The 24444-nt window shown below is 34.5% G+C and overlaps 1 protein-coding gene across 1 annotated transcript; it reads right to left on the bottom strand.

Annotated features, from left to right (window-relative positions):
• Positions 1-7472: 7472 nt before the first annotated feature.
• LOC115963813 (PLASMODESMATA CALLOSE-BINDING PROTEIN 3) lies at positions 7473-13421 on the bottom strand. Its single transcript, XM_031082991.1, has 4 exons — positions 13155-13421; positions 12343-12582; positions 12169-12202; positions 7473-8126 (listed from the first exon to the last, which is right to left on the bottom strand). The coding sequence occupies exons 1-4, from the start codon at positions 13204-13206 to the stop codon at positions 7793-7795; spliced, it is 660 nt and encodes a 219-aa protein (XP_030938851.1). The 5' UTR covers positions 13207-13421; the 3' UTR covers positions 7473-7792.
• Positions 13422-24444: the final 11023 nt, after the last annotated feature.

The following is a 24444-nucleotide window of genomic DNA, read 5'->3' as shown; positions in this document are numbered from 1 at the left end:
ATATTTGCTTTTTCCTTTCCTTTCTTTTAGAGATTTAGGTGGGCAGCATCATTGTACTGGATGGAACCATTGTGTGCACCAAAAAATAAATCTTGGTATGTGTTGTTAGCATTACTATATTTGCTTTTTCCTTTCCTTTGTTTTAGAGATTTAGCTAGGCAACATCATTTTACTAGATGGAATCGTTGTCTGCACCAAAATCTATGTAATATATCAGCGTTGTGCTTTTTCCTTCCTTGCCCTTGTGTTTTTGTGATATTTTCTTAGCTTTGACCTGAGATGGTCTTGAGGTAAAACTATTAATGAAATTAAGTTATTGTGTATTAGGTGTGATAATTGGGTTTAGTTGGGCGGGTTTTGAGTTTTGTCATAAATGAGTTAGATGTATAATATTGTGCCACATAAAAATTTTATATGTTATTTTTTGTTTTTTTACACTAATTGGTTTTTGGTATAGGAAAAGATTGAACCTCAGATTTCTTATTTACCAATCAGACTATCAAAGATTTTATCTATTTAGCTAACTAGAACTCACAATTTTACATGTTATTATTCTAATATATATTTTAAAATTGAATTTAAATTCTATTTTATATTTAAACCACCTATTAGAATCTTGGTACATCATATTTTCTTTAAATAGTAGACTATATAATTCCATAAACACACACAATTATAATAAATGTCTATTAATAACTACTATAATTGTGAAATTTCATATTTAAGTAAAAGAAAAAAAAAGTTGAAAAAATTATCTTAAACTTTCTTGCGCATTGCACAAGTTGCCAATTAGTATATGGAGATAAGAGTCTTAGTTGATGGTAAATCACGTTTATTATGAATTGAATTCTATGGGTTAAAATCCTCTCACATATGAGAGAGAGCATTATTACAAATACCATACTATGTTGACTGTCTTATAGTACCAGCTACTAGTAATCTGATATTGTTTAGGGTGAAAAATAATGATTTAAAGCATGAACACATGGCATACTGAGAGATAGGCAAGGTAGAAAAAGAAGAATTATGTGTCAAATTGCAATTTTTGGAAATCGAGGCAAGATAGAAAATTGCTTGGAATGATGATAAATGGCATTGTGGTGTTGCAGTTTAAAAGCTTTGTATTGTGGTGTGTGGGACTTGGGCTTCGTTTGGGTATTTTGTCTTAGTCTTTTCTCCCTCAGTGCTCTGGCGTGTTCTTCTCCATATTGTAAAGCCTGTGGTGCTGTGATATCTGGGTAGGTTGTCTTTTTGTATATGGGCTTTCTTTCCCTAGTGCAGGTATTTAGTCCAAGTGATGTACCTCTTATAGTTTTAAATAAATAAAATATCTATCTCTTACCTCAAAAAAAAAAAAAAAAAGATTCCTAAGAATAAACCAAATATAAGAATAGTTACATTCCAATACATTCAAATTGCAAGACATCACATTTCAAGAAATCTAGATGCCAGATAATGTGGATTTTCCCGTACCAACCGGCCTTAAAGTGACTTGCAAACATTAATAAGGGACCAAAATTAATTGAAAATTGGTTTATGCTCAAATAGATAAAGTTAATTCCTTGAAACATGTGGATTTAAATACTCAATTATTTTAATTTGTATCTCCTATTTTGATAATTACAAAATCTTTTTTTTAACTTTTAAGCAAGAGAGAATATTTTTTATATTTGAATGTGAAGATAGAGGTCTATTCTTAAAATAGTGTTGATTAGGATGAAGACACATACCTTTGTAGAACAAATTATATACTTGTTGGATCTTGCTCTTTACTTGCTTTACAAACTCCTCATCATGATTATTCACCTTATGGAACACAATCAAGTCACCAGAGAATCTACTACAGTCTCCCATATATTCCATGCTCCAAATTCTAGGGCATTGTAGATGGTGTCCTTAGAGAAAAATAGTCTATTTAAGAGAGCACTTACAAAATTATACGTATGTTCTTTGTTCTTACAATATTCACTATTAGTGATTAGTTATCTAGCTGCTATTAGTGTATTTAAATATCAAGATAGATCCACCCACTATCAAATGGGTAGTCCCTAAAAGTATTTAACCACTAAGTTTAAATTACTCCACTATTGATCTTGACAACTCATATCAAGATCAATCAGATTAAATTTAAACTCACTAATCAGATAACCCATGTGAACGATCCATGGGTTATGGGTTAGGTCAAAACCCAATCTAATTTCTAACATCTCCCACTCATCCACATTGGGTACTACAATCAGAATTGGCTCCTTTCAATCTCTAGTCCAATCCTCTCTTCATACAGAAAATGGAATGTACGACCTAACAAGAAGGTGTAGGGTAGGAGTATTATATTAAGTTACCATATAAACTAACTTAGTACATTACTCCTAATATCTAGTCTATGCCCCAAATTAATTGATCACACTCATGACTCAACCAAGTTTCTTTAATCCCTCATGAGTTCAAAACTCAGAGCAATACTTAATCCCATACCATATAATATGCTAATGATTATGTGAACAATAGATTCATCATAATTGCTTGGGCTATGAGCTATAAAATGAATAGTGTGTTCTAAATAATCTTCCCCATACACTTATGTAAATTCATTCACTCTTGACCGCTTTCATAGACCTACTCCATCAAACATTCACTTCATAACATAGTTCTGGGTTGAAAAGGACACAAAATGGACTATGCAATGGTTAATTAGGGCTCACATAGTGATGGAGTAGGGATCTTTCTAATTACTCCCTTAATTGGTCAGCTATAGCACATATAGTGCTATGGTGCAGCTCTTACTCAATTAGGCCTGTCACACTCAAACATCATACGAATCTTAGTCCAATTGCCACAAAAGCAACCAACCTGAGTGTCTCAGCATGATTACACATCAATTTCTGGGATACAGCTGAATTTAGTAGTCTTGGCCATTGACCATTGTACAGGTTTAGAAAAATGAAATGAGATGGTTCTGGGTGGTAGTAAAACACAATACAAACTCAACCCAAGTAGCTTTCTACCTCCAATGATACCTAAAATTTTCATTCGAAACTAAGCAGAGCCAACTCAAATTGATATCCAACTGTGTCCAAGCAAGAATATACCTAATTACCCATTAGTTTGGGTCTGAGTAAAACTCCATCTGTGGATGACTTAGAGGCTTTGGCTTGGCGAAGATCAGTTATTTTTGCAATTGAACTTGATCTCCAAGAGGTAATTTTTGAGGGAGACTCCGAAGTAGTTTACAAGCACCTTACGACAACCTCGCCAAGTTTGGCTTCCTTTGGTCACATAACTAATGAAACTTGAAAATTAGTTTCTTAATTTCGCTTTGCTTCTTTTTCCCATGTAAAACGTAGTGGTAATACAGTAGCGGATAAGCTTGCTAAATTAGCCAAAAAAATTTCTACTCCACAAATATGGAGGGAAGATATTCACTGGGAGGCTAACAGCTTTGTAATTCTTGACAAAATTTCAATTTCAATCTAATGAAAAGCTTCGGCTGGATTCTCAAAAAAAAAAATCAAATAGACCGATTGATGATAAATAGTTGACTAACGTAGGCCTTTTTCTCAAATGACATTTTTTTTTTTTTTTTATATAGAATAACATGTTTTCCCACTTAATGTTTTTGCATAAATTTATGATTTCTCATTTGAGACTCACAAATGGAATTTAGAGTATGTTAGCCAAAACTGGCTATGCTATTTGGAAAGAAAGGAATTCAAGAATTTTTAAGCTAGAGCTAGAAATGAATGTATGATCACTAATGTTAGAGCTAGGCTTAGTGCTTTTCGAGGTTTTAAGCCATCCTAGGAAAATAGATGGCTTCAAAGATCTTGTGGTATGTCTCTAGATATTTGTTAATCCTAATTCCTACGTAGAATTTTTTTTCCTTTTATTTCTCCCTTTGATGCCAAAACCCTTCTTCATGTGTAGTCTCTCATACAACTTGAAAGCTTTTGAAGGTGCTAGGTTTTTGTTCTCCAGGGTATGCCCCTTTGCTTTTGTATAGCTTTTCTTTCTTAATACGTACCTACTTTTATCCAAAGAAAAAAAAAAGGCTCTCAAATAGCCTAAAAATATAACTTTTTTTTATTTTTTATTTAGGGTATATTTTCATGAATGAAAAAAAAAAATCATGTAATTATTTAGAATTACAATAAATATAAATTACTTTTCGTGTGAGCCAAATAAGAGAAAACTATTACCTTTACTAATGCCCTGAATCTTATAATATTGGTTTTGCCTTATTCTACCAAAATTTTTGAAAAAATCACATTGTTTAAAAAGTAGAGAAAAAAAAATTAATAGATAAAGGTAGGAAATCTGAACTATGGAATATGGATGTCTCTGTTAGAAACATCAAAAGATGTCAGTTGAGCTATAAGGGTATTAATAAATTCAAATTGTTAAAGAGAAAGAAATAAGGATAATGATTTATTAGGTGTGCTTGGGATTATACTAGTATTACCCAATTACCTAAATAACCATGTTCCATTTCCTAAGCTTTCCATAGAGGTTTCATGTCCAAACTTCCAACTACATAATCATATATATTATATTTGTTAAATTAAATTATACTTTTGATTCTTAAAGTTTAGAGTTATTTACTTATTTTCATTAAAGTTCTTTAAAATTAATATTTTTCATTTTTATCTACTAAGTTTGATTTTGTTTTCAACATGAGCATTTTGTTCATGTCTATGACTAATTTATCGTTTAGAGAGAGTCTAAAAAAAAAAAAAAACGTAATTTTATTAGCACTTGATAGCCCGATCAGTTATAAATATGGGTAAAAAGACCATTTTGAAAACAAAATCAAACTTAAAGAACCAATATAAAATCTCAAACTTTTAAGGGACCAAAATAAAAACAACCACAAGTTTTGAGGGTCAAAATTGTAGTTTAGTCTATTTGTTTCTGGTAGAAATTACGTACATCTTTTCTTTTTTAGAAGATACTTTTAATACATCTTATATATACCATTTAGGATCTACCTATCGTGCCCGAAAAATAAAAAAAATAAAAACCTAACAAAGCAAAAGATAATTAAAAACAACTAATTAAATTGCAATAAAGACTTCTCATAATCACTTTATTTAATCCATATCTATCTAACACACATTCAATGTGGGATTAACACCCACACACCCACACAACACAACTCCTTCGTAATCTAAAATTTCAAATTCACACAATTCAAGGCCAGCTTTCATAAACCCCATTCCCCACCTCAAATAAATAAATAAATAAACATTTCAACCTAAATTGGTTTTTTTTTTTTTCTTCTTTCAACGATAATAATAATCCTTTTGTAACATGGAGCAAACAAAACCCAATTATACTTTTGCATAATAAGTATAAATAATATTTGTGTAGTGTAGACAAAGCACGTAAACAATTCAGTAAATTATAAGGGGGAGCTGTGAATTGCAGCCCACTTTGTGCAACTAAAAGCAGAGGCTGAGCCTATGAGGATAGGGTTTTAAAAAAAAAAACTTATACCATGTGGGTCTCCATTAAAACCTTCCAATTTCTAAATTTTAATGGAGCTTTCGAATAGCTTGAAAAAGGGACCATGAGAATTGCATTTCCAAGAAGGCACATTTTTCACACACACACATATGACAGACCCACCAATTGTGGCCTCCCACTATTTTAAGGAAGATTTTAACTCTAGGACCAAGCAGAAATCATTAAAAATCTCACGCTATGTGATAGCATAGTTTGGTGTTTGTGATTGTGACATAGACACACGTCTAGCACTTAAAACTAAAAAAGTGTTTAGTGGTAAATACCAACATAAAAACTAGTGTTTTATTTTTAGGACCCTTGCCTTGCTACCCCTGTGGCCCCATATTTGCAAGCATCTTAGGCTTTCATAGACTCTTGCTACCCTCTGTGGCCCCAAATTTGTAGTTTATTGGGACAATTGATACCATCTTAGGCTTGCAAGTTATTAAAGTATCTGTTTCTATTTTTTTATATTAGATTTGCATTTTCAATGTTTCCAATTGAAATTTATAATTCAAATTTCAAATTCATGTAAATTGAGTCACTTTTTTACCTTCCATATTAGAATTTACAAGCCTATTATTAAATCATTTAAACAAATCGCAATTAAATAAACTATTCTCCCCCATGATTCTAAAAGTGAAAGAAAATTCATGAAGAACTAGAAGTGACAGAATGTCCAGCATAGACAGAAAATAATGGAATGCATACATCCTTTGCAGATCTGACAATTTATTTCCACCCATGTCAAGAGTCAAGACAAAGAACTGACAAAATCAGAAAAGATTCACATGCTCATCACATTCTCAATATTTCATAGAAATAATGATTTTATGATCACCGGCATAAACTTTTCACGTTGCTTTAACCCCACAAGGATTGAATGGGACAGTGCAATAATAGAGACTCATGATTTAAAGTTGAAACTTGAAAACAATAACAACATCAAGATGGTTAGATGCTCCAACAACTGGTGTATATTACACAAAAACACTGCAAGAATGGATGAGGAATTCCATACAGCTGCCTTCCATTTATCCCCATAAATAAATAAGATCAGAATAGCTTGTAACCACAATACTTAAAAGCTCAAGCTCAGAACCATTTGCAACCATTCATTAGCTATGTGTTTGAACTTAATTTGGTGTAATCTAATGTACTGCACATCTGCACCTAAGAAACTATACCTAAGTTTTGCACAATACTTGTTCAAGTTGAACTTTCATTACATGCTAGATTAGTGATTATGTTGTAACGCACCATCTCATTTCACAAGACCAACTGACCAATACAGCCAGATAAACATTCAATGCTGAGCAAGATTCATGATCAGTGCGACAAGGCATTTGAACATGGCTATTACTGATTTCTTCTAACAACTATGGCTCCCCAAATGTACATCATGGTTAAGGAAATTCTGTATAAATTTCTGGGATACAGTTGATTTTATTAGTCTTGGCCACTGTTCAGGTTTAGAGAAAGGAAATGAGATGGTTCTGGGTTGTAAAACACAGTACAGACTCAACCCAAGTAGCTTTCTACCTCCAATGATACGTAAAACTTTCATTGAAAACCAAACAGAGCCGACTCAAATAGATATCCAACTCTGTCCAAGCAGAAATATACCTAATTACCCATTAGGTTGGGTCTGAGTAAATATTGTTAGGCTGTCAGATAATTTATATTATAACAATTCTGAGAACTTTTGAACAACTTCAATTAACAATCAAATGTAACTAACCCCCTCAAACCATTCCCTGGACCTAAGTTGGTTTTAAACATCCTACAGAATTGAATCCTATTGTGAAATAAAACCTCTTCAGTCTTTACTCTACATGGAGGCACTCAAAGGATCAATTTCAAATGAAGATGATCCTTTTCCCAAAGGTAACAGAAAATCACAATGATTTAACACGCACATGCATACTATGTATGAAGGAGCGATATTAAAATGCGATGACCATCCAGTATAAACTAGGAAAATGGGCTGCCCAACTCTCATAAAATTAATAATTACTAATAAATCTTCTAGATCTAGATGTACAAAAAGAGGAAAAAAGGAGGAGAGTGAAAGAGAACTCTCATAGTCCCACCAGCAACACAACAAAACTACCAAAAGGAATCATAAGCCCAAATTTTACTTAAAGTAGGAGGGAGAAGAAAAATACAAAACCTAGCAAGATAACATGAACACCTTCAGAACAACAACCAATCACATGCACATTGAAATGCAGCATCACCTCTGACCACCTTACCCCTCCACCATCATAGGCAGCCACTCCTTTTCTCTTCAACTCCAGCAAAACATCAAGCCTGTAAACAAGATGGTCATGAAGAAAGAGAAGAATGTGGTGTCTGCAAGTCTAAGCCCACCATGACTGTCATCTGTATTGATGCCAACTCCTGATGGACCTATGCCGGTACCAATGCCTCCTAGCACTCCATTGGAAGGCGTTGTTGTTGTGTAAGGAGATGCGGTTGTTGGCGTGGTGGTTGTTGGCGTGGTGGTTGTGGGTGTAGTGGTAGATGGAGTTGTGGTAGATGGAGTTGTGGTTGAGGGTGTGGTTGAGGGTGTGGTGGTGGATGGAGTTGTGGTCACAGGAGTTGTACTGGTGCCTGCAGTGCTGTGTTAAGAAAACAAGCCAAGAGTCACCAAACCAACCTCAAAAACCAGAAATCCAGAATCAAGCACATCTTTGAAAACATAGGTTGAATCATAAAAATTTGAAGAATAAAAACAGGCGTTTAAGCTAGTTAAAATATAAAGACTTCAGTGCCGCTAGTTTTACATTTACAAGAATTTTACAGAGTCTACAAGATTTAATATCCATTGCTTCCACAGAGAGTCAGAAACCAAGATGGCAGTAGTTACTAGCATCTGTACTTTACAACAGCTAAGTTTATAAAAAGAGAATGCCCCTTGTTTGTTAAATAAGCTTACTAAGCTTAATTGTTTCACTTGTCATTAAGCCCCATAGCTTGATCCACAATTTTGAGATGGAAAATGGTATTATCATAAACTTTGATCTCTAGATCATTCCAACAAGACACAGGAAACACAATAACAAGTCCTCTAATTTTTTTCAAACTCAAGAAAATATCACTGCAAAATATTAAAGGGCAAGTAATTGTATTTCAAGTATTTTGACAGAATAATTTCAGCCATTTAAATAAAATATGTATAGCATTACTCTAACCTCACTTTTACAGTGCAAAGCAAATTGAAACCATAGACAGATATATGACGAAATAGTTTTTAGCTTTATTTGGAATTCATGAGCTTTTATACTTATTAAATGTTCATTACTCAATATATACTAAACAAAAACAAAAACAAAAACATGACAAGTTTGGAATTTGGAAGTTTTTGCATTCTGAGTCTTTTAACTTTTGGGTTGCATGTGATCAGCAGTAAGTGACAAAATATCTTTCTAAATGCAGACTGAGAATATGACTGATAAAAAACACTTAAAACAATTTGATTTTACATTTTTGCCCAATCATGCACTGCAAATTTAAATCTTTCTTCAATAAAATATGGAAAACGTGTTGATTAATGTACGCGTCTTTATTTTCTGAAAGCAAGAATAATGTGTAAGAATGAGAATCAAAAGTAGCAATGGAATATATTTCAATGGCAGTAGATCAAATACAACCCTTGAGCTTATGGCATCACCATGACAATAACATTTTGAACAGAAAAAAGTTTAAGCTTGTCAACTCCCTACTTACTCAATGTCAAAAGATGAATTAACTGTTATCTTTGGCAAACAAATTGGCTTTGGAGTCGATTAAGGTACATTCTAGTTCATTTCTATAAGTATATGGAACTTGTATTCAATAAATTGAAAAACATCAGTCCATCTAAGGTTAATACGTTCCTAGAAGTTTATGATACTTTAGGTTGTCCTATTAGCAAAGTTTCCATCCCTCCATCTCCATGACAGTTGCTTCATGAAAGGAGAATTAAAGGCCATTATCCATTTCCTTGCAAACATGCACCAATATTTGTCAGGTTAACAACAGTCTTTCATCGTGTTTAGATAACATGACTGTTAACTGTTCAGCATGTGGTAGATGAATCCAAAATCAGAACATACATAAACAATGCCCAACATGTGATTGGCCCCACAAGAGAACAACAGGTCAAGAACCAAGAATAATTGATTTTAGCAACATTTATTTTCATGCAATTTAAGATCATCACTTGAACCTATTACAAGGGATTTAAATTATCCAATCACATAGAATCTTGAACAATATTTTCCTCAAATGAGATTTATCCAATGGTACACACCAATCTTTAATAAAATAGGAATAACACATGGCAAAGGTAGCCTAATTAAGTAGGTATTGCATGAATCTTCTCCTAGCAAAGTTGATCATATTGAATTTCATTCTTTTTTTCTTCCCCAGTTCATACAGTCTTCAACAATTAAGAATGGTCTTATTTGAAATTTAAAAAACAAAAAAGGTATATTTCTATTTATTTTCAACTTTAAAAGGGAATAGTACTACAAGGAGTGTCCCGGGAGTGTCCCCTTAATACGGTGGAGTGGGGTAAAAGATGCACAATCCACGAGACATTAACTTCAAAAGTAGGCTCAAAGCTCAAAAAAACTTGACCACCCTAAGTCTATATATTACAATGAATCACACATAATAATTGCCCCACAATCAAAAAGTTGCAATAGCACTGTTTTTAAGAATTCATTGTGGACAGGTCTAATTAGCTAAAGCCTAAAAAACCATCCCATCCCATCCCATAGTAGCCACAACTTTTGACTATTGGGGTATCCCTACATGTTCATGGCACTGTAGATTACCCAAAGACAAAAAAGGTATTGAACACAGCTGGGTTAAATAATGGACACTGTTGTCTTTTTCTAAGACTCTCCTTCATACTGTTGGATTCTATATAGATTAACCTTTAGTAGATGGCATCGGATCCCAATAATTATATAGCATCTTTTTTTATGAAAGAGAAAGGTAGTATGATATCTACTGTAGTGTCTACCGTCAATAAATGAGTAATGAGTCAGGAACTTCATCATGCATGTATGATATTAGTCAAAACAAAAGGAAGGCATTTAGATTGGACCATTCGGTTAAAGAAAAAGTGGGGTTATTAGATTTACGTGCTAAAAATATCATTAAAGAAATTATAGATTATTATCGAAGGACTATAATTGGAGACTTGAACATTTTCCAAAAAGCTATCCCTTCTCCAATATTGAAAAGAGAAGTGCTTATTCCACATGTAAACTAGAAAAGGCAGGAGCTTTAACAAAGTAATCTCTATAAGAAAGCAAAGGGAAAAAAAGAAAAAAGAAAAAAAAGCTCAACTTGAGATAGGTCATTGTTTTTCTAATCCTTGAATCTTAGACTATTACTCTTTTCGGTGACTTTATTCATTATTATTCTTTTTTCGGGTACACATTTGAGTAACTTTATTTTAAATATATCAGTTACTTTTTTGGATACATTTGAATATCAATTATATAAAGTCAAGAGTAAAACAACTCTTACAAAATTTTCACCTGCAGGTAGATTTCTTTAAGCAAATTTAAAATTGGCTAATCCCACTCCCAAAAAGCTTGTGTACAAACTTGTCCACAAACTTCTTGCAAGTGGTGGCATCAATGACTCTCATACCCCACCCCACGCAAGAGGTTTGAGTACTGAGCCGTGCACTAACTTTATACAAACTCACAAGCCTTGAAAAATTCTTATCAAATTCCACCCCTGGAACTTGTTCGTCCATATAGCCCAAAAACTCTTTGGCCTCTCCTAGAGCTTAACTTTCTTTCCCACAAAATGCCTATTGGACTTGGCACTTGCAGGGCAAAAAGATACTGCATAAAGAATAGAGTAATCTAAAAATGACCACTTTTATTAACTTTACACTCCACATTCAACTTTTCCAACCACACATTTTTTCAAAAATTCTGCAACCACATAAAAACCACAACTTTCTACGAGACAAACTATGAGTGGTAGAGAAAAAAATAGTAGATTCATGAAAGCCAGAGTCACAAACTATCGCATGTTATTATTAAAAAAAATGACCACTTTATTTAATGTAGCGCCTGTAATGCAACCTTTTCCCTTTTCCTTTAACATAAATAGGCCATTTTCTAAGTTATAACGGTTTTTTAAGTCCGAATACTTTCTGCTGTTCCTAAAATATTAAAATTATACTTAAAATGTATAATTTTAAATTTTAGCTGTTTTTTATATCAACCAACAAAAAAAATTTATTGTTTTTTACAATTAAATACCTATGAGCATCAGACTGACTATCATTATTTTTCTTTAATGGCATTTGTAATTATCCCCTGATAAGCTTTGATCCAGGGAATCCGAAGACCTTTATTCGGTTTTTATTGCTATTCAGATAGTGGGCCCTCATTTTCAAAATAATCAAAAGGACCCATCAGGGCCACCACCACATCCAAACAAGAAAATGAAAGAAATGCTGGTACTATAATCAGCTTTTCTTTTAAGAAAGAAAGAAAGAAAAAAAAAAAGCTTTTCTTTTCTTTTTTTGTCTAAAAATACCATAATCAGTTAATCACTACTACCATTATAGTGATTATCATTAACCCTTATTAATTATTATTATGATTTGTGTTCATGGCAAATAAGCAAAGAAAACTAGTATACCTGGCGCTAGAAGGGTATGGACAACCAGTACTGCCTGCAAATCATCAAAAACAAAAAGAAAATTAGAAGAGTTATGTATATGAGTTCTCTGATTTTCAAACTTTTTTTCCCTTACTTGTATATAGTGTAAGGTAAAATAAACATTGTTTAACAAAGAAATTAAGGGAAACTTACTAGGGTCAGATGTAGAAATGGCAGCAGTGCCAGCAAAATCACAGGTGCCTTGAGCTTGGCCCTTTTTTTGGAAGTAGCTGTTAACAGCATAGGAGCAATGGTTCTTAACAGTGTTGGGATTAAAACAGGACCCAGCTTGATGGATAGGATTACAATCAGCCCCAGCTCCACAGGCAAAGTCCAGTGACTTCTGTAGCACTGCGTCACTCAGTCCATCTTTGCAAACACACCATGTAGCACCTAAAAACCAAAATCCCACCAAAAAAAAACACAAAGGAAAAGTAGATCAGCCTTCTAGAAAGTGTGTGTGCATGCTAGCAAAATTTTCACCCCAAAAAATAAATAGAGAAATGGAACTACTTTGGATTTATGATTTGAGAGAGAAGTATGTTTATTTATACCCAAAAAAAAGGAAGAAAATATGTATTCAGAAATTTTTAGCTGGAGAGAGAGTCATTAAGGCCCATCAAAACCATTTCTAGCTTATGTAAAAGGTATACAAACTAAAAGGGAAAAAAAAGTTCATGTAGAAATAAATCTAGAGCTTGTAACTTTAAACATATGACAAAAGAAGATTATACTGTAAATGTATAATAATATTATTATGTACAATATGGAATATAAACCCCTTTCTAGCAAGGAATATGTTGTGCTGTTCTTGATTCCAAGAAACTTGACCAACAAATGTGAACCATCTTTTTTTTTCCCCTCTTTTTAACTAGGAGCAAAGAGAAACTGGTTTGAGCTTTAATTAGTTGGAAGAAAATAATAATAATAATAATAATAATAATAATGCAGCTTGAAGAGCTTACTTGAAAAGTCTGTCATGGCCAAGAAGAGCACCAGGAAAGCTAAAACAGCCATTATTGTTGAAGAAGAAGAAGGAAGAGTGATGGGTTAGAACTCAAAACTTAGAAGAGGTATCAATGGTTCTGAGGGAGTGAGAGAGAGAGAGAGATAGATAGTGGAATGGGAGTGTCAGAAATGAGAGCGTGAGAGGAATATCTAGACAAAAAATACCAGCAAGAGTGTGATGTGAAAAAAGTGGGGTATGTGGATGACAGTGGCTCTGTCTTTGTTTGGTGTCGGTTTGTTTAATCCATGTTGTTATATGTAATTGTGATTTGTGTCGCAATTTTTTTGTTTGTTTCTTTGCTCTATGTACGTATTGAGCTGTTTGTTTTCCCCATCTCGATCATCTTTACCACTTCTCGAGGAGGAGGGAAAGGAAAACACAGTTTTGGTGGGGACACGTGCAAACTAAGGGACCTGACTAGCTCCTTGGCCCATGACACTGTGGTAGTATTTTGGTGACGGTAGATAGAGAAACTTTATTCTCATTGGTTTAACAAAAATTTCAGTAACTTTTTTTTTGTCGGTAAAATACAAGAATTATTTTTAAGGTCACGAGTGTGTAAAACGGTGATTTTATTTAACTCTAAAAGTTTTTTCTCGTTGAATAAAAATATAGGATTTAAATTTTGTCTAAACTCAAAATTAATTAATGTCTTAATTAATATAATTGTAAGAACAATCAATCAATCATTATATAGTATTATCTCACAAAAAAAAATTATTATATAGTAGATGTCATGAGTTTAAATTCTACTATATGGTTGAATTTTTTTTATTGTAATCTATTAGCTTTTTTTTTAAGTCACTCATAAGTCAATTAAACTGATGTTTGTTTACTTGTTTTGTTGTTTTTCAATGCATTTGATCCTCCTATATTCTTTCTTAAAGGGTATATGATAACACCTATTAATAAAAGTCTTATTTTTATTGATGAGAATTTTTGAAATATATTTAATTTTAGTTTCTATTCAAAAAGAGATACTCAACACTAAGCTCTGGTTCCCAAAAACTAATTTATGGCCAAGTTACTAATTGTGTTACTCATTGGCCCTTGCATCATCTCTTCTACTCTCTCCATCCAGCTAGATGGATGGGAAGTTTCACATCAAATGTGTTTAAACTTTGTTTGGCACTTTGTCTAGGAAGATGAAAAATTTCAGGACTTAAAGGATTGGGAAGTGGGATGATATAAGCCTCTGTTTGTTTCGTTGTAAAATTTTTCTTAAAAAACATTTTCAACATTTTATAGTGTTTTTTGTTGATGTAAAACCTTGGTCAAACATGAAAACATTTTTTGTTGACCAGAAAACTTGTGTGGAGAAGTTGTAAAATGTTTTACTAACAAAATTTTGGCAAAACATTTTCCTAATCGATGCTTGTACATACCCCTAACCATCCCTTCTCCCTTTCTCTCACATAGAGCATGTTGATGATGGGGCACCGAGTTGTGAGCTTGATGGCGCAAGGTAAGTGGTGATCATTGATGGTAGTGGGTTAGGGGTGTCATTGGGAGGCAACACTTAGGGAATCGGGGTTGGAATGAGTTGAAAGGTTGTGCTAAGTTGAAATCTATTCAATGGGTTTGTGAGGTTCTCAATTGGCGCAAATTGGTGACAATCTAATGGTTTTGTGTCTAGATCCAATCAGGTTTGTGTCAATTTAGTTGTCTTGTGTGTGGATTCAGTCAAATTTGCATTGATCCAGTTGTTTTGTTTGCGGACTGTTGAGATTGCATTAGTTTGGTGTGTTGTGTGTGATGGTGGATTAGGTTGTGAGATAGGAAAATATTTTCATTTTACGCCACACCAATGACCAAATGCCTAAAATTATTTTTTCAAAGCATTCTCAAAAATGCAATCAAACATCGAAAAACAAAACATTTTCATTAAGAAAATTTTGCATTATAAAACATTTTGCAACTAAACAAATGAAGTTTAAGATATATGTGTTTTCTATCATATGTGTTTGGTAGAGAGGATGGAAACACGAAATGATAGAGAGTAAATTACCATTATGCACTTATTTTAAAAGTATAAATATGGGAAAGTTGGGGGTAGTTTTGTACTTTTATTTCCAATGTCATTTACTAACCTTTTTTCTTCCTAAATTTGAAGGGAAAAAATGTGGGTCTGAGTGAAAAACATCATCCATCCCAATTCTTTTCCTCTCATTTTCCATTCTAACCAAACAATGTAAAATGTTTTATATTACACTAAATGTCTACTTAACCAATCAAACACTCGAACTATTACTAACTTTTGTTTTTTCTTGAATAACTAACATAAATAATAAACTAAATGTCTAATTATTGTTTAGTTCTGGGTTGGACTAATCTGTGATTAGGTTATGCAAGATTTCAACTAAAGAGTGCAAAAATATTCTTAAGGATAAAATAAACAAATAATAAGTATCATATATAAATTTTTTTAAGTCAGGGGGCTCACAGTAAGTGCCACTGCCCCCTGGATCCTAGTTTGTTTAGCTTGTGGTTTGTGGCTGTGCAGTAAAAGTCTCTTTTACTGTTATACATGTTATATAATAAAAATTAAGATGAGTATATATTCTTCCAGAGGGCAACATCAATTTCTTATGCAAATAACGAGAAAACTTTTTAATACGAAACGCGAAAGTTTTTCTCTGGTGTCCCTATAGATTAGAAAAGATACGAAAGTAACATATAGTCATTTTAAGACATGTGTTATATTCACTGTAAAAAACACTGAACTTAATCCAAACCATATGGAAAGAGATGATGACATTCCTATGACCAATATTATCACAACATCTTTCTCCAAAAAAAAAAATATATATATATATATATATATTATCACAACATAAAGAATAAGTTCGAGGGTTTGAATTATTGACTTGCTTTGGATTCTTCATATGACACGATGGCAAATTATTAGAGTTATATATTTAATATCATTCATTTGAACTTTATCTTAAATAAACAATGAGATAAATGTTCTCAAAAAAAAAAAAGAGATAAATGTTGAATATTTTTGTTAGGAATCAATATTATATATTAATAGATAAAGCTTAGAGAAAATCCAATTATATTTTAATTTGATTTTCAATTTTGTGTCACATGTCCCATTTAAATTTTAATCTTGTGCCAAGTGAATTATTGAGTGTAAAAATCGAAGAGTTTAAATCCAATTAGATTCTAAATTGGATTTCAATTAGAGTCTAATTTTCCACTACGTTTCTATTTATTTTTTAATTTTTGTGGTGAGTGAATTATTGAGAGAAAAAACCGAAGAGTCTAAATTCAATTAAATTTTAAATTATATATAATGAGAAACCATTACATATTTTAAAAATGCATGGTTTAAACAAAATGTAAACTAATATTATGTATAATTTAAATATCTTAATAAAAAATGTATAATTGTGATTGTTTTTAATTGTATCCGAGCATATGCATAGGGCTACATAATACATACTAGTCCATATATATATATATATATATATATATATAAAGTTGAGAGAAAATCTAATTAGAATTTAAATTGGAATTCGATTAAAGTCCAATTTTGCGTCACGTATCCCATCTAATTTAAATTTTTAAATTTTTGTGCCAAGTTAGTTAATCAATTTAAATTTAAATTTTGTGCCAAGTGAATTATTGAGTGTAAAAACCAAAGAGTTCAAATCCAATTAGATTCTAAATTGAATTTCAATTGGAGTCCAATTTTCCGCCACGTGTCTATTTATTTTTTAATTTTTGTAGTAAGTGAATTATTGAAAAAAAAAAACCGAAAAGTCTAAATTTAATTAAATTCTAAATCACACCCCCCCCCCTCGGCGAGCGCACACACACACACATATATATAATGAGAAATTATTACATATTTTAGAAATGTATACTTTAAAAAAAATATGTAAGCTAATATTATGTATAATTAGCATGTAACCCATGTAGATGCATGACTACATTTAAAATTAAACACAATTTTTATCATAAAAATATAAATAATTATTCAAATTATTAAAAAAATACCATGTAACACATGTATACGTATGAATATATTTAAAATTAGATACAAATTTTATCATAAAATATAAATTATTTAAAAAAAAAGTAAATAATTAGTCACATATTAAAATTTTTACTTAAATTTAATATTACTTATGATTTTTTTTTCAAATTTTTAATAAGATAGAACATGTGATGATTTTATTGAATATAATGATTGTATTTTTTTTAATAGTTCATTAATATTAAACTTTTAGTATTTTGCACTCATTAACTCACTTGGCACAAAGATTAAAAAACTTAAGTTGACACATGACACAAATGTAAGTGGATAATTATGGTACGGTTTCCACATAAATTTAGATACATCACGCAAAGTTGGATTCTAATTTCAAATTCTAATATATATATAAATATATATTAATAGGCAAACTAGAGAAAATCTAATTAGATTTCAAATTGAAATTTATTTAGAGTCTAATTTTGCGCTACATGTCCCATTTAATCTAAATTTTAAAATTTTTGTGACAAGTTAGTTAACTAGTGTAAAAATTATAATTCACTTAGAGTTTATTTTTGCGCCACGTGACTTATCTAATGTAAGTTTTTTAATTTTTGTGTTGAGTAAATTAATTCAACTACCTTCTAACCCCATGCATATGCATGAATATACTTAAAAGATATATATTAAGATGCATAGTATAATTCTTACTTATATAATTTAAATATTATTGATAGTCATTTTTTTTTTTTTTTTTACTTTTTATAAAGTATTGTAAGAATATTATTGGGTAGAAAATGTAAATTATCCATTTTTAATACAAATTTCTATTCATTAATTATAGACTATTTGGTTTTTGTACGCAATAACTCACTTGATGAATATTTATGACATGGTCCCACATTTGACTCAAAAATTAAGAAATAAAAAACTCTCTAAAAGATATTAATGATTTGTTTTATATTTTATCTTAATTGCTTAAATAATAAGGAAAAATTGTTAAAATTTTCAATTTATAAATACAATTTTCAATTTATGACATATGGTGCAAAAATTAAAAATTTTCGATTAGATGGGACATATATATATATATATATATATATATATATATATGGGTTGGATTCAAGTTACATCTAGTGTAACTCTAAGCAATATTACACCACCTAATAACTTATTATTGAATTAATACTTTGAAAATCTAATCGTTAAATTACATGTTCAATATGTTCTTTATATGCATGCAAATTTTCATATCAATCAGATGTTATTTACCATTTGATCTATAAATTCATCTTCTATGTATTATTTTAAACTATAAAAAACTTGAATTTTAACAATTGATTGATGACATGGCAATTAAAGTTACACCAGGTGTAACTTAAACCTAACACTCTATATATATATATATATATATATATGACTTATAAATTTGAATTATTTTTAGTTTTATAAAAAAGAAAGACTCATAAATATAAAATCATTCAAAATTTATGTTTTTTGTGGTTTACTTATATTAGACTCCTTGTTTTTTACACTAAATTAACTAATTTGACACATGTGGGGCCCAAATGATTTATGGGCCAGGCCCATCTACCCGGGGAGAATCCAAAGGTCCAAGCCAAGGAGGGCTATGGCCTAAGCTCGACAAGATAGCCTATGGATACCGCCGAGGGCAGTTCAGTACTCGGCAGACCCAAAGTCCCCCCAGAAAGAGGGGTAAAAACGGTATAGAACTGAAACTTGGAAGAAAGATCTAAAATATCCAGGGAAAACTGCCCTTACTGCCATTCAATACTCTTAACCTAACATAGCCGCGTTCTTTGGCTTTGACAACTACCCCCAACGACTTTGGGTATGGGCTGATGGGACAAATATCAGCCTTGGAAATGTTGACCCTATACGTGGACGAAGGACAGTGAACACAGGCGAGTATAAAAGGAAAAATCAGTAACCTATAGAGGGGGCTGGGAAAAATGGCCAAAAACCAGAGCCTCCCAGCCCACCTCCAGGAGAAAGACTCCATGGGTGAAGATAACCTAGACACGCACGAATACCACGAAAAACCCACCGCCTGGCGATCAAGGCCTAGCTTTTTAAACCCACGCTCTACAAATGATATTGTATGGGCCTCCTTACGTACGAGCCCAACACCGATACGGTTCGTCACGAATCGAGTCCTTACAATTGGCGCCGTCTGTGGGAAAGGCTTGTGTGTTGGTATAGGAGGTGGGTCGATAGAGTTTCTTTGTTATTTCTAACCGTTGGTTATAGAATTCTAGTATAAAGTTCTGCTAGGGGCTACGTTTCTTGACTAGGGGCTTGGCTAAGGAGTTAACTCTCTTAAAGCCAAGGTCCCCCGTAAAGAGCAAACTAGGCACTTGGTAGCGTTAATCGTATGGATAAATTCTAGGGGCTTGGCTGAGGAGCTAACTCCCCTAAAGCCAAAATCCCACACAAAGAGAAAACTAGGTTTTGGACAGAACCAAGGCATGGTATAGTCCTCGAACTCAAGCCTATGGGAAAACCAACTACCTGGATGAGGAAAACTAGGTTTTGGACAGAATCAAGGCATTGCATAGTCCTCGGACTCAAGCCTATGGGAAAGCCAACTACCTGGATGAGGAAAACTAGGTTTTAGACAAAACCAAGGCATTGCATAGTCCTCGGACTCAAGCCTGTGGGAAAACCAACTACCTGGATGAGGAAAACTAGGTTTTGGACAGAACCAAGGCATTGCATAGTCCTCGGACTCAAGCCTATGGGAAAACCAACTACCTGGATGAGGAAAACTAGGTTTTGGACAGAACCAAGGATTGCATAGTCCTCGGACTCAAGCCTATGGGAAAACCAACTACCTGGATGAGGAAAACTAGGTTTTGGACAGAACCAAGGCATTCCTCGGACTCAAGCCTATGGGAAAACCAACTACCTGGATGAGGAAAACTAGGTTTTGGACAGAACCAAGGCATTGCATAGTCCTCGGACTCAAGCCTATGGGAAAACCAACTACCTGGATGAGGAAAACTAGGTTTTGGAAAGAACCAAGGCATTGCATAGTCCTCGGACTCAAGCCTGTGGGAAAACCAACTACCTGGATGAGGAAAACTAGGTTTTGGACAGAACCAAGGCATTGCATAGTCCTCGGACTCAAGCCTGTGGGAAAACCAACTACCTGGATGAGGAAAACTAGGTTTTGGATAGAATTAAGGTATTGCATAGTCCTCAGACTCAAGCCTGTGGGAAAACCAACTACCTGGATGAGGAAAACTAGGTTTTGGACAGAATCAAGGCATTGCATAGTCCTCGGACTCAAGCCTGTGGGAAAACCAACTACCTGGATGAGGAAAACTAGGTTTTGGACAGAACCAAGGGCATTGCATAGTCCTCGGACTCAAGCCTGTGGGAAAACCAACTACCTGGATAAGGAAAACTAGGTTTTGGACAGAACAAAGGCATTGCATAGTCCTCGGACTCAAGCCTGTGGGAAAACCAACTACCTGGATGAGGAAAACTAGGTTTTGGACAGAACCAACGCATTGCATAGTCCTCGGACTCAAGCCTGTGGGAAAACCAACTACCTGGATGAGGAAAACTAGGTTTTGGATAGAACCAAGGCATTGCATAGTCCTCGGACTCAAGCCTATGGGGAAACCAACCATTTAAAAAAAAAAAACTATGGCACATAAACCTCAAAATCCATCCGAAGAGAACTCCTCGTTAACAGTTGGGTTAATCCCTTAATTGCACGGATTCCCCGGTCTATCTTTGGATCCCCAGTACCAAAGGGGTTGTTGCGATACGGTGCAATATATTACCCAAAAGCACAATCAAGGTCCCTCGCTACTCGGCTACCCTCTCGGACGAATTATTTAGAGTTTATCGTTCTCGGACATTGGTCTAGCATGCATCGCACAGCACTCAGCGGTTATCCCGGTTAGTTCCAAGAGTTTAATTTATTGAGGATTACCCTTGTTATACTTGATAATATTTGTGAGTTTAAACCAGTAGGAATCTGTGTTAAGGCATTTTTCTGCCCGGAATATCATTAAGGGCAAGCTTACATTTAATATTCATGCACCAAGTAGTTGTTGCAGAGAAGAAAAGTATGTATAAAGAAATAAACACATCTTTTATTAAGACAAAGGAACAGTACAGGGTACAATGAAAAGCTGAAACAAGCTTACATTAAAGCTAACTACGTAAGTAAAGAAAAATACAAGAAAATGAACATAAAGCCGAGGAGGTGGCACAGAGGAGAGGTTGGCTACTGCTTCGAGACCTTATTCCTCCTCAATGCTTTTGCACGCCCATAACTCAGGCAGCAAAAGAACCCAACTTGAGCCTCACACCGCTGAAGGAAAGGTGCAGGGAGCCGGAAGTTGAGGAGCCTTCACCAAAAATTTGCCTGCAACAAGGCATAGGCGCTGATGGCGGAGAATCTTTCTTCTGACACACCAAAATTCTGGCATGAACAGAACCTGCTTCGGATTTTGACTAAAAGGGGGAGAAACACCCTTTCCCCTTCGTCGAAACGGAATGTTCCCTTGAATTTATGCCTCCTTTGCCCGTACCTCACTACTTTGAGTCTCAGGAGGACACGGCGCCTCCGTGGCGGATAGAGTTCCTTTTCCCCAACCCTCGCCTCAAACATGATATACTAAGGGAGGAAATTGAAGGATTTGCACGCAGGTAAGGCAACTTTCTCTCCTATTTATTTTAAAAAATAAGGTGGTGGCATTTAATTCACGCAGCGTCCCAAGGAACGCTACAGACAAAATATCTCCGGCTCGATTTCCCACGCCATCTGCAACCGTGAGATTAAAGGAGTCTCGTGAAGGCACACCTCGAACACTGGGACGCCAAAAAGTACCGCGTGACCAAAGACTACGGAAATACCTCTTAATTTGTGGGCCCAGTAAACTTGCGGCCCAGGCCCGTTCTGCATGGGGGCCCAGGGACAGAACCAAGGCATTGCATAGTACTCGGACTCAAGCCTATGGGAAAACCAACTACCTGGATGAGGAAAACTAAGTTTTGGACAGAACCAAGGCCTTGCATGGTTCTCGGACCCAAGCCTATGGGGAAACCAAGTACAAAAAAGAAAAATTACAAGTTTTGGATAGAACCAAGGCCTTGCATGGTCCTCGGACCCAAGCCTATGGGGAAACCAAGTACAAAAAAGAAAAATTATAAGTTTTGGACAGAACCAAGGCCTTGCATGGTCCTCGGACCCAAGCCTATCGGGAAACCAAGTACAAAAAAGAATTACAAGTTTTGGACAGAACCAAGGCCTTGCATGGTCCTCGGACCCAAGCCTATGGGGAAACCAAGTACAAAAAAGAAAAATTACAAGTTTTGGACAGAACCAAGGCCTTACATGGTCCTCGGACTCAAGCCTATGGGGAAACCAAGTAAAAAAAAATTATTATTATTACAAGTCTTATAACTGCTCGGATGGGAAAAGTCCCCGGCTCAGATACTGTAAAATGTTAAGGCCAATAAAAGTGTTAGGATGATGGTGGGGTACTCCATTATTCGGTAGCCTAAGGGGGCTGTTCATTTTTGCGGGTGATATGTTTTCGAACGATTACTTCCTACACCGCATAGAACATCCAGTTCTAATCTTGGCGTTTTTTCGGGCAATTACCATTATTCATAGGTACGCATTGCTAGTTCAAGCAATTCTGTTAAAGTTGTGGTGACTTCTTTTTATTAGCAAGTATTTTGGCCTTAGTTGTCATCGATTCAAATGCTATATTATTGTGCTGAGCAGCGTTTGCAAATTTGTAAAAACATAGAGACAGAGTATGCGAAATAAAATAACAACAATTTTTATTAATATAAAAAATTATTACAACGTACAAAGGGGGGCTCAAACAAGCCTATACAAAAGGTGAGCTGCCGAAGCAACCCTAACATTCGCAGTACAGATAAGTAAACAGCCAGGTGTCTTTTAAACTCGTCTTCAAAGTCTCTCCAATTTCTGCCTCAGTATTGCTCATATTGAAAGAAGAACCTTCTTTGGAAAAAGATGGAGGAGAATGAAGAAGAATTTGAAGGAGAAGGAAGAAGAAGATGGAGGAGATGAATGAAGAAGATGGAGGACATGAGTAAAGAAGGAGGAGAAGAAGAGAGAAGAGATGAAAAGAAAGAAAAATGAGTAAAAGAGGGAGAAAGAAAAGCACCAGGATGGAACTGGTGCTGGGAAGACTAAGAAAGGGAGGCAAAATGAGGCGCCAGTGAACGAAGAGAGGAAGAAGCAGGGGCACTTAGTCCCTGCCTCGATCCTGACTCCCAACACACTGGAGCCATATTAGGTATGCTCATAAGAGCGTGGTTGGTACTGATGATGGGTGTTCTCGACTCAGTCACGCCGAAAGTTTGACGTGACGAGTCCCTGCTTCGGATTTTGGCTGAAAGGAAGGTAAGACGAATTTTAAGCCTCCGCCATCCTTGCCCTGACTGAGCCATTTCGAGCTTTATTAGAACATGACGCTTTAAGGAAGAGTATGGTTTCTTCATCATTTGTTATGGTGAATGTACTGTGATTTAGTGTATAACTACTGGGTTAAGTAAACGCTAAGGGAGGCAAAGGGTTTCAAATCTCAGAAAAATAAAAGGGTCTTTGCACGAAAGTGATAGCCTCCTACTTGTCTTCTTATAGGAAGAGCAAAACAAAAGGCATTAAATTCGTTCAGGTTTCCAAAAGAATCTGAAAAACGAAGATGTGTCCGTTCCATTTCTCCGCCTCGTCAGACGAACCGTCGAATGTAAATGAGTCTCGTAAAAGGAAGTCGTTAAAAGCGTGTTTTGAATAATCAAACGACGAGAACGCGTTAAGAGTAAAATCAAAAAACGCTTCGTAGATCAGTATGTTTCTTGGATAGACGGAAAACCGTCAGCATTAATGAAGGGCCGAATTAAAGGAGCCATCATAAAAGCTCAGCATTACCAAAACCCCCTTTCCAACCAAGAGGTTGGACAGCCGGGTTTTGAGGGGCTATTGTGGGGCCCAAATGATTTATGGGCCAAGCCCATCTACCCGGGGAGAATCCAAAGGCCCAAACCAAGGAGGGCTATGGCCCAAGCTCGACAAGATAGCCTATGGATACCGCCGAGGGCAGTTCAGTCCTCGGCAGACCCAAAGTCCCCCCAGAAAGAGGGGTAAAAACGGTATAGGACTGAAACTTGGAAGAAAGATCTAAAATATCCAGGGAAAGCTGCCCTTACTGCCATTCAATACTCTTAACCTGACATAGCCGCG

Source organism: Quercus lobata, chromosome 10, assembly GCF_001633185.2.
Source record: "Quercus lobata isolate SW786 chromosome 10, ValleyOak3.0 Primary Assembly, whole genome shotgun sequence".
Classification (NCBI taxonomy): domain Eukaryota; kingdom Viridiplantae; phylum Streptophyta; class Magnoliopsida; order Fagales; family Fagaceae; genus Quercus; species Quercus lobata.
The sequence above is the reverse complement of the archived record's forward strand: the minus strand, read 5'-3'. Positions and strand labels throughout refer to the sequence as shown.